This window comes from Triticum aestivum, chromosome 5A (genome assembly GCF_018294505.1).
Source record: "Triticum aestivum cultivar Chinese Spring chromosome 5A, IWGSC CS RefSeq v2.1, whole genome shotgun sequence".
NCBI classification, from domain to species: Eukaryota; Viridiplantae; Streptophyta; class Magnoliopsida; order Poales; family Poaceae; genus Triticum; species Triticum aestivum.
This window is the reverse complement of record NC_057806.1, coordinates 593,812,654-593,824,597: the sequence shown is the minus strand read 5'-3', so window position 1 is coordinate 593,824,597 and position 11,944 is coordinate 593,812,654. Positions and strand designations below refer to the sequence as shown.

General features: G+C 46.6%; 1 protein-coding gene and 1 long non-coding RNA gene across 2 annotated transcripts; one reads left to right on the top strand and one right to left on the bottom strand.

Moving 5' to 3' along the window:
* Positions 1-1,304: 1,304 nt before the first annotated feature.
* LOC123107859 (uncharacterized) lies at positions 1,305-2,083 on the bottom strand. The gene is made up of 3 exons (XR_006451776.1): positions 1,927-2,083; positions 1,702-1,756; positions 1,305-1,346 (listed from the first exon to the last, which is right to left on the bottom strand). It is a non-coding gene; the product is annotated as an uncharacterized lncRNA (long non-coding RNA).
* A 4,395-nt stretch (positions 2,084-6,478) lies between these two features.
* Positions 6,479-8,195, top strand: LOC123101608 (cytochrome P450 81Q32). Its single transcript, XM_044522980.1, has 2 exons — positions 6,479-7,429; positions 7,537-8,195. The coding sequence occupies exons 1-2, from the start codon at positions 6,479-6,481 to the stop codon at positions 8,149-8,151; spliced, it is 1,566 nt and encodes a 521-aa protein (XP_044378915.1). The 3' UTR covers positions 8,152-8,195.
* The last annotated feature ends 3,749 nt before the right edge of the window (positions 8,196-11,944 follow it).

Below are 11,944 nucleotides of genomic sequence, written 5' to 3'. Positions count from 1 at the left end.
TACTATATTCATTGAGATGAGTAGAAAAACTTAAAAGTATCAATTTGAGGGCGAAGTACTAAATGTCTAAATCTAAGCTCGCATATAGAACACTGCCGCAAATTTCTGGACTTGGTGTTGGGTGAAAATAAAACAGTTGTGTTAATCAGATTTTTCAGAATTCAAGGTTCATGTGCGACTGTATCCAGAAGTACTAAACTGATTAACACAAGAAGCTACCAAGTCCAGATACATCTAAATCTAAGATATTTGTTTCCCTCTGGAATTCGCTTTCAAGGTGTTGGGTGCTGAATGTTGGCCTGCTGCTGCTGCTGCTCCACCTCCTCTTCCCTGGCTGCTGCACCATCTACACCCGCAGCTTCTCCATGGATGGGACCCCTTCCTTCCTTGACACAAGCAGGGTAGAAGCTTCCTGCCTGCACATTGCACACACGCATCAGAGAAAGAAGAAAGAAAACCAGAGGAATAAGAAGAAGAAAAACGAAGGGAGGAGGGATCTGACCTAGGGCGCAAGACCGATGGCGCGAGGGCGAGCAGAGGCTATGGGTCGAGCACTCTGCGGGGTCGGAGCAGGAGGGCTCGGGAGCCGCCGCCGTGCCCGGGGACGAGCTCGCGGACGGGGAGGGCGAGCACAATGAGTTCCGCACTAAAGCATCAAATAACTAAGCATTGAATAGGAAAAAAGATAAATACTAAAAGAAATAAATAGTTAAGTGCATCAAATAACTAAGCCTGAGAACAATGACAACATAGTGGGAACACCAGAACTAAATAAAATTTAAGTAACAGAAGCCAGATGACAATCCAGATTGGCAGTTTGAATTGATTATACACAACAGAAAAAGGAATCGTCAAACAACTCCTCAAAATTTTGCAACACCTCATGTAACAGAAATTACGAAAAGAAAGGGACCAACAAAGTTAAATAAATGAGCTGCTATACAATAAAACACATCTTACAAGCTGCAAGTTATTTTAACAATTATAGAAATCGAGCACACACGGTTAAATACCCAAGGTACTACTAACTACACATGGAAACAACCAGGAATTACAACTTTAATCGTTTAAGTAACAACAAGTCATATATAAAAAAAATGAACATCGATCAAATTAGCCTACCCGAGTCTGCAAATCATCACCGGTGGCAATGTTACCCACCATGCGCAGAGCTGCAATGAGAACAGAAGTCAACGGGTACCTAAATAAATCAAGTAATAGGAGTTAACACATCAACCATGTGTCATGCTAGCTGATGGAAAAGGTGAACATGAAAAATGCTCTTACAAGAGAAGCTCCACAAGCCGAGGAAAAACACCAGACTCAATCACAGCAGGAGGAACACCCTACACTTCAAAAAAATTTGTTTGAGTAGAAGGCTCAACCGATACTTAATATTGTTGATAAGGAAACAATTCATTCCAAAACTACATGTAAGACCAACATAGCAAGCAGGGAATAGATTCCTCATGTGTATCTATCTAGAAATTAACCTGCTAATTCAGTAATCTTCCTAAGAGAGGAGTAGCCGACTTCGGTTTGTCAAGCCAAGTTGATGAGTTGTGTGCAGATCACTTAAGGAAAATACTAAATGCATATTACTTTCCGCATGTGAGAGGGTGCGTACTGCACAAAGCACCGATTGTAGAGCATGTTCATGTCTCAAATAAAACACACAACCAAGAGAAGGAATTAACTGACCTGATCTGAAGGAGGAAAGATAGTGCCACCCCCTCTTCCACGGCCAAGCACATTCCTACAAAAAAACAAGAAATGCGTCATATTTATTATCCATCCTCACACATCCCTACAAAAAAGAAGAAAATAAAGCCTTTAAGGGCAATCTGAATAGACTTGAGCATGACAAAATATCAGAGAGAAGCAAATCACAAATGATGATGTTTATATAAAGCAGTTTAGACTTACCATCAAGTTTGTAGCTCAAAGCTCGACACATCAAGTTTGGCAAAAAGGAATATATCAAAAGCTAAGCAGCTTGCTTGATTGCTCAAGAGCGTACCTATATCAGTAATGGTCAATCATCATTGCACCATATCATAATTCTATTTAAAAACATAGCAGACAAAATGCTGTAGCATTATTATTTATAGCATGTAAGAACAAATAGCTGCAACTGGTAACTTGCGGAAAAATAGTAGTGGTATCACAACGAATTAAACCAAGCTATGTGATGAGCACAACTACTTCAAAGTATAGGATATTTTAAAAGAACTTCTAATATGCCTTGGTTGTAATTATTAAGGAACAACCCCAAAACCAGCAACACACACCAAACAAAGGACAAAAAATGGATATTAGATGAAGAAGAATAGATATCAACACATAACAAGTAACGAAAAAAAGTAGAGCGTAGTTTACCTTTTGAACCAAACAACAACAGCAGGGTACAGCTGTTTCCAACAGTGAACAGGATTCCAAGGCCACTTACAAACTGAAAGAAACAAACCAGCAGAAAGTAAAAAGATAAAAAAACATTAACCAGGAACTATAAATTTGAGCACAACCGTCTCAGAGAGTTGTTACTGGGCCCTAGCATGAGTGAAAGCACATTAGTATTGTTACTTATACTCATACAACATTATTGTTTTAACTGAACTAAGCATCCAACAGTGTGTGAACAACTAACCATGGACTCAATCAAAATAAAGTTAGAACTGAAACTACACATGTAGCCCATAATCCAACTGTCCATGTGAAATCGGAGAGAAGTAACCAACTATTTTTTATTATTTTGTATTTCTCATGACAGAGAGCCTGCCATGCTGATGTTTTGAAATCAATACAGTAACTGTAACCACATGCATATACTTGAGCATTGGGAAAATATACGAGCACATGCCTTTCTTCTCATACCAAGTGCATCTACATTGAAAATATGAGAACATGCCTTTTTTCGAGAAACGACAAGTTTCAGTATGGGCTCCATTGATTTGGACGTCCACTTAAACAAAGCTAACCAGTATATTAGAATTTGAGAATAGTCATGCACCACCTCATCACAACATAAGTAATACATGTTGTTGCTGGCCATGACATGTGTCATGCACCATTTTGACAAACCAAATGACAAAAAAACATTTTGGATCTACTGTTAACTCAATTCGGTTTCGAACGTAATGCTGGTTCAAGAGAGAAGTGCAACCTGCAATACTCTGGGCATGAAAAGGACACGCAAAATTGGTTAGTCGCAATCATGTGTATGTGTGACCCTTAAAAAAAACTGCAGTTTCAAATAGCAAAAGAGATTTGAAGATATTATTGTGGAAATGTACAAACCAAAGAGGCGCTAAATACAAATACAGAACGACAACATAGCAGAATGTGCTTGAGACCAGAACTGCATTTGAATGGGCTCAGATTCGCCTTTGCCCGATCATGACCCTTCCCCTAGTGTCTCCATCACCAGATCAATATGTTCTTACAAGGGTGAAACTGCCCTGGTTATCACTCATCAGAAATGACCATCCAAGGACAGAGCCACTAAAATAAGCACATGATCAAAACGTCTCAAAGAAACGAGGGGGTCCAACGTAATACCCACAAGTGCCTCAATTGCTCGAGAGCATGCTTATATCTTCCATAATCGATCATCATAGCCCCGCGCAAGCTAAGAGCAACTCTAGCGGGCTCACCAAAATGGAAAGTCCATCCAGCACAGAACAGTTCAACAACCACAAACTGGTTAATCACAAAGCCATGCATCATTCAGACGAGGTGAACCGAGGGCGAGATCCAACAGCCCAGGTCGCATCAGGAAAAAGATCCGACGGTCGTGAGTGCCTGAGCTCTGAGAGAGCTCAAGCATGGATCCACAACTACAGAGCATCAACCAGACAAGCACTACAGAGCTCTGAGTGGGTGCCGGGGTTGCGCCTGAACTCCATCCAACCGGTGAGGAACCGTCTCCTACGCCACACATCCACGCCAATGAGCCCACCTAGTAATGCACCGGCTTACTACCTTGTTGTCGACATTATCCGTGTCAATGAGCCCATTGGATACTCTTTATTCTAGATCAAAATGTGCATTGATCTTGGCAGCAGTCTTGCGCTGGACATAAATAAAGTCCACCTAGTTTAGCAAGCTTCAAGATTAAATGTGATGAACAGAAACGACAAGAGAGAACTTCTCCAACAACCTGAATACATCACACAGCAGAACAAAAAAATGATTAGCTACCTAACCAAGATAATTAGGCAACAATTTTCTCTTGTGGAACTAAAATATTGCGAGGAAGTGAACTCTAAGGAGGCAAAGCAATGCAAGGCAGCACTGGAAAACAAAGAGAAAATCAAGCCATACGAATGGTAGTAAGTGCGGCTTGCCGCACCCACTCGGGTGCGATCATTTCCAACCCGGTAATAAAGCCATGCGATCAAAGATTAAGAACATAAGCAAGCAACAATTCAATGAACATTCTTTATCAGAGTTTAAAGAGCTCAAAGCAATGTACATGATAAATTTCACAACCACATCAAACATGGTAGGGCAGATGTCGTGCTTAATGGGTACACCAGCCATGATAAATTAACACCCTGTATATAGTATCTCTGCTACAATCTAACGATCACACATAACACTTACATATGTAATTCACAGCAAAAAAATATTGAGCTTTCTCATAATAAAGAAAACAATTCTTGCATAATACCTGCAAAGCCAATCAAGCCCACAACATCAACAGCCCCTCATTTCCAGTGAATGTATCCGTTCAGTATATTGACCACTTGTCCATCCCTATTCTGCAAAGAACAGAACATCACTCAAAAGCTTGCTTTGATTTTCATCGAACAACTTGTAGAAATACAACTTGTACACATGTACAGAAAAGACTATGCACAAACAAAGATGAGAAGACGAGTACATGAGATAAGAGATCGGGCTAATCAGGAGGAAGAGAGAAGTGTGGGTACCTGCAAGAAAAGGATAGAGAAATTGGACGTGCATGGAGGTGGTACGGTGTCTTCTTCCTCTTCTCCTCCTGCTCCCTCCCTTCTCTAAATCCATCTTTCATCTCATGGTGGGTACATGAGGCCGACACGGCTGACTGACCTTGAGGAGAAGGGAACACAGTCAGGATCTGGCAGCAAGAGGGGGTCAAAGAAGAGGAAAGAAAGAGAGAAGAAATGAACCTACAGATAATCGCATCTGGCAGTGCTTGGGGATAGTGGCGCAGGTATCCGCCAGCCCAAACGACGGTGGCGCGCTGGGGTCGAACCGGTCCACGGCGGGCCCCTCGCCGCCTTCCTCAGCCCCGGCGGCCCGGGAAGAGGAGCGGGAGCCGGCCGTCGTCATCGGCGGTGACGAGGCGGGTGGGCACGGCGACGGCCACACGGAGGGAGAACGCTTCCGTCCGCCTATCCTCCCCGTACGAGCGTCGTGTCGGCTGCAGTAGAGAAGGGGACGGGCGCGGCGGCGGCTGCAGTGGAGAAGGGGAGGAGCGGGCGGGGAGATGGTTGAGCCACGACGGCGACATCTGAGGGGTGTCGGCGGCGGCGAAGTGGGCGGGGCGGCGAGGCCTGGTGGAGGGAGAGGTGGGGGGAGGAAGAGGAAGGGAGGCGGGCGCGTGGGAGGGAGCGAGGCGGCTGCGAGAGGGAGGAGGAGCCGGCTAGGGTTTCAACACGGGCGTGGCCCCCTTTTATACCCCCAATACGCGAAATGACCGAAATGCCCCGGTGGGGGCACGGTATTTACATTTTGCTGCCATTACTATCATTCCAGCAGTGTTCATCTCAGATCCAACGGCACAGGTTCATCCAGATCTTGATCTGACGCCCAGAAACGCATCAAGCAAACCGATCCGACGGCCGAGAGTCGCTGATCTCTGTGGAGCCTCGGTGAAACATCCTTCTCTTATCTCTTGATTCTCTCTGTGATCGGGGCTGCTCAGTGTTCCAGATAGGAGGGAACTGGTTAACTGAATGTAATAGGCCGTAGGCCTTACACCTTTTTTTTTTCCGTTTGTTTCTTGCTCTTTCAGAACTTGCGTTTTTGAGGCAAGCTCGGTTGTTGAACTGTTATGGTTTCATTATCATTAATGGAACCGGGGGGCTGCAAAACTCCCCTGATGATTAAAAAAAAGATCAATGGTTTGCTGGAGATGCTGCGATGATCCCAAGCACATAGTTCCAGTCTCAAAGTTTTTCCTCGTTTGTCCCGGGCTACGTTAATTGACATGTCCATGACGTATTGGCGTACGGTTTAGGATGGGAATGCCTTGCCATGGTCAGGCCAATTGGTGCTTACATTGTCTGAAGTCTGAAAAACCTTGGATCTTGCATATGGCACTCCCAGTTCGGCCATTGGCTTCGTATCCAAAACTTACGAGCCAAATTATATCGAGGACCTCAAATCTTTTGCCTCGTTTCAATTATATCGAGGACCTTATAAAATACCGCGCAAACAAGCCACTGAATCGACCGGCAAACCAGCTCTGCCCCTTCCAAGTTCCAACGGGATGGACACTGTCACCGCCCTCGCCGGCACGGCCGCCCTTTTCGTCTTCATCACCACACTACTCCGTCTACGCCACCCACTCCTCGGCGGCGGCGGCAAGAACAAGAGCGCACAGCTGCCGCCGAGCCCCGCCGCCATCCCCTTCCTCGGCCACCTCCACCTTCTCAAGAGGCCGTTCCACGCCGCGCTCTCCCGCCTCGCCGCGCGCCACGGCCCGGTCTTCTCCCTGCGCCTCGGCTCGCGCCCCGCCGTGGTCGTTTCTTCGGCTGCGGGCGCCAGGGAGTGCTTCACGGACCACGACGTGACCTTCGCCGACCGCCCGCGGTTCCCCTCGCTGCAGCTGGTGTGCTTCGGCTGCACCACGCTCCCGACGTCCCGCTATGGCCCCTACTGGCGCAACCTCCGCCGCGTTGCCACGGTGCAGCTGCTCTCCGCGCACCGGGTGGGCTGCATGACCGCGGACATCGCCAGCGAGGTGCGCGCGATGGCGCGCCGCCTGGCACGTGCCGCCGCGGCCGACCCCGGCGGCGCCGCGCTGGTGGAGCTCAAGCGGAGCCTGTTTGAGGTGTCCCTTAGCGCCTTGATGGAGACCGTCGCGCAGACGAAGACGTCCCGCGCCGAGGGGGCCGAGGACACGGACATGTCGCCGGAGGCACAGGAGTTCAAGGAGTCGCTGGACGAGATCGTTCCGCTGCTAGGCGGGGCCAACATGTGGGACTTCCTGCCGGTGCTACGGTGGTTCGACGTGTTCGGCGTGAGGAACAAGATCCTGGCTGCGGTGAGCAGGAGGGACGCGTTCCTGCGGCGGCTCATCGACGCACAGCGGCGGACGCTGGGCGACGGCGGCGGCGAGGGCGACGGGGAGAAGAAGAGCATGATTGCCGTGCTGCTCGATTTGCAAAAGACAGAGCCGGAGATCTACACGGACATGGTGATCATGGCTCTGTGCATGGTAAGCGCTTCCATCCCACTTCCTATCGTCGTTCACTCTTACAGTCTCACTGCTATCAACTTGAGTGATTTGACTGGTCACTCTTCGTGTCTTCCTTTCCTTGGCAGACCATGTTCAGCGCGGGGACAGAGACCACGGCGACGACGGCGGAGTGGGCGATGTCGCTGCTGCTCAACCACCCGAACGCCCTGGCGAAAGCGCAGGCCGAGATGGACGCGACCGTCGGAACCACCCGCCTGCTCCGCGCCGACGACCTCCCCCGCCTCGGCTACCTCCACTGCATCATCAGCGAGACCCTCCGGCTGTACCCGCCCGTCCCGGCGATGATCCCGCACGAGTCCTCGGCGGACTGCACGGTGGCGGGCTACCACGTCCCGAGCGGCACGACGCTGCTCGTGAACGCTTACGCCATCCACAGGGACCCGTCGGCGTGGGAGCACCCGTTGGAGTTCAGGCCAGAGCGGTTCGAGGACGGGAAGACCGAGGGTCTGTTCATGATGCCGTTCGGGATGGGGCGGCGCAAGTGCCCCGGCGAGGCCCTAGCGCTGCGGATGCTGGGGCTGGTTCTGGGCACGCTGGTGCAGTGCTTCCATTGGGACAGGGTTGGTGATGATGAGGTTGACATGGGTGAAGGAGGTGGGCTGACGCTCCCCAAGGCGGTGCCGCTGCAGGCGATGTGCCGACCCCGGGCAGCCATGACACATGTCCTGAGGGGACTGTGACCGCTGGGGAGGCGTGTGTGGTGGTGGTACTCCTTCCGTTTTTATTTACTCTGCATTATAAATTTGACTGAAGTCAAACTTCGTAAAATTTGATCAAATTTATAAAAAACAATATACCTAGTTATCATAAACAATCTATATGACGTGAAAGTACATTCAATATTAAATCTAGTGGTATTGATTTGTTATTGTATATGTTTATATTTTTGTCTATATAACATTGTTAAAGTTTACAAAGCTTGACATTGACCAAAACTAATACGTGGAGTAAATAAAAAACGGAGGGAGTAAATTGTACCGCGCCATGGTTTCCTCCAGCACGCCTTACGCATGAAGTGGTTCGATGAGGCCCGGAGGAAACAGGTGGACTCCTTCTTGAAAAAAAAGCAGTGTGGGAGTTAAGGTGAATGATGACATAAATCATTATTTTCAGACGCATAAGGGCTTAAGAGAGGGTGACCCTATGTCTCCTGTTCTATTCAACATAGTTGCGAATATGTTGGCAGTTCTTAGCAGTCATGCTAAAGAAAATGTCCAAGTAGGAGGACTAGTTCCACATCTTTGTGGATGGAGGAGTGTCCATACTACAATATGCGGATGCCACAATTATTTTCGTGGAACATGTTCTCGCAAAAGCTAGAAATATGACGTTAGTGCTCTTTTTATTTGAACAATTGTCAAGACTAAAAATTAACTTTAAAAAAAGCGAATTGTTCTGTTTTGGGATAGCCAAAGAGGAACAAGACGCTTAAGGACAATTATTCAGATGTGAAATGGGTTCCCTACCGTCCAGTTACCTAGGGATACCAATTCATCATCACAAATTATCCAATAAAGAGTGAAAATGCATTGATGATCGATTTGAATAAAAGGCTAAGTTGCTTGAAAGGCAAAGTTGTGTCTTATGGGGCCGACTTGTGTTAATAAACTCAATTTTGACTAGTTTACCGATGTTCCTTTTCTGTTTCTTTGAAATACCTATAGGGGTACAGAAAAGACTTGACTTTTATTCTTCTCGCTTTTTCTGGCAAAGTGATGAAGTTAAGACGGTATATAGATTGGCCAGATGGAACATAATTTGCAGATCAAAGACCAGGGCCGGTTAGGGATCAAAAATTTAGAAGTTAAAAATAGATGCCTACTTAGAAAATTAAATGGCTATTTCGGCTGTGTGTTGACATGGAGGGAACATGGGTACAATTTTTGCGTAATAAGTACCTACAATCTAAGACATTGGCCCATGTTACTGCTAGACCTAATGATTTTCCATTCTGGAAGGGGTTAATGAGGATATAAAAACCTTTTTCAAAGGGTGAAATTGATTATTGGTGACGGCACCACGACTAGATTCTGGGAAGATGCATGGCTAGGAGAGACGCCTCCAGCCTTGCAATGTCTCATGTTATATAATATTGTACAACGTAAGGAAGCTTATGTTGCTATAGTATTACAAACGGTCCCCCTCAATATCCAATTCAGTAAGTCTTTGGTAGGGGAACGTTGGAACTCTTAGCTACACTTGGTGTGTAGGTTGATGAACATTCAACTCTCGAACCAACCTGATGCCATTCATTGAAAATTATCTAGGAACAGTAGTTTCTCAATAAAATCTATGTATTTGGATCTAATTGATTTGGGGCCAATCTCGAGATCACTTCATATCTGGAAGATTAAAGTTCGGCTGAGGATTAAAATTTTCACATGGTTTGTCAATAAAGAAGTGATCTTAACCAAGGACAACTTGTTAAAACGAAGATGTGTGGGTAGTTCTCGATGTTGTTTTTGCGACCATGAGGTATACAACACATATTTCTCGATTGTCCGCTAGCCAAACTACTTTGTCGGACGATTTATATAGCCTTCAATATTACTCCTTCCACTAGCATCAACACATTATTTGGAACTTGGCTAAGTGGTGTGGAATCAAATATTGTGAGACATATTCAGATATGGATATGTGCACTATTTTTTGTTGTATGGAGCTACAGAAATGATATGATCTTTATGCGATTATTTTACCAACTTTTGCAAGTGATCTACACAGTCACTGCTTGGATCCATACATAGTCGGTACTCACCCTGCAGAATCCAAGGAGCTTCTGGTAACTGGGTTTAACCGGTGAGAGATAGTAGCACGGGCTATCTTTAACCGATTTGAGTGGCGAGCTAATAATAGGCTAGGTGTTTAGTCACTGTAGCCTTTTTTTTTGCTGGATATGACATCTTATACTTTTCCTTTTTGCTTTATTTAGGCTCCTTTCGGTGTCGTTCTCAAACTTTGTGTTTGTATTTTCGTTAAATAAAATGACTGCATGCATCATGCTAATGCAGAGGCCGAGGACTCTCCTCCTTTAAAAGAAATGGATTTACCGATCCTTGCTCTGACAAGAATTAGCTCTTGCTTTCCACACGCTTAGCTTGTTCGTGTACGTGCTATATATTTTCTTTTAAAGAAAATATATTAATACTGCGAAGATGTTAATACACCCAATCTCTACACTAACAAAATGTCACAAAAACATTTAGGATGCACGCAACCTAAAAATAAGACAAAAAAGAAAAGTAAAAAAGAACAAAGACCTTGCCACAATGATCAACTTCTGTCAGCTGCAATACATAAACCACCACCAAACGCAACACTAGAAAATCATCAAAAGTCTCCAGAAGCGACATTTTCAAAAAGAAAACAGTGCACAATTAATGTCATCGCCCAATCCAAAATCATAGGTTTTCACCCTGGAGAAAGACCGCGCTCTCAAAACAATATCTTCAGTAAGGCAATTGCTAGACACTATCAATGAAGGCCGGACCTTAGATTTTCATCCTGAAAGTCGCTCGGCACCCAAGGAGCACCATAAAAAATGAAATCCTTCAATACTGCCGACCCCATTTGTCATTGCTGCTTCTGAAATTTATGAAACACCTGGGTGACTCCATCATCTCCAAAGCCCTCTCCGCCTTATCGATCCTCCCACCTCAACCATCATGACTTTCTCCCCCGCTGTTTGTGCCATGAAAATCAAGATACCGACATGTTACATAGTGTCAACAACTAGCAGATCAAGCTTCACGCTGCGCCTTCATGAAACCGCGTAGGCTGACATGGGCGCACGCGACCGAATTCTATTCGATCCAGATATTTTTGGGCAAAATCTCCGACAGTAGTTCCATAACACGTAGACACCCAGATCGAGAACCGATCTTGTGGATCGTTGCAGTGATGCAATAAGAGCACAAGACCGCCACCACACCACTGCCTCCATCCATGCCGACGCCATCGACGCCATGGCGGAGGACACCCAGGGCCGGCCCTGAGGGGGGGCAGGGGGGGCGGCCGCCCCGGGCCCCCCAAATCCAGGGGCCCCCTTTGACCTGGTATGCCTTACGCAGCAGCAGGTCAGATCACGTCATAGTTTTCCTGTTTTCATCGTTGCTATCCATCCATCCCTCCTCTCGCTGAGATACTGGGCCTGGCCCAATGCATGGGCGGCATGACCAATCCTGCCGAGGCCCTAGCGCACAATGCCCTCGTCTCCTTTTGTTCCGTCGTGGATGCCCATCGCGCGCCGCCAATGCCAAACTTCAGGACCCAATCGCGGCTAGGCCATCGCAGTCGATGCAAGGAAGGGGGATGAGGAGCACATATGTACGCTGGTCTTCAGGCCCTTGTAAGTATAGCTTCGCTCTTTTTTGATCGAATCTTGTGGGACTGTATGGATTTTCAGATTTGTCCCCTTCCTTGCGCTCGATCGAAAGAAATAGTCACCATGAGCAGGATTTAAGTTTGGCATCC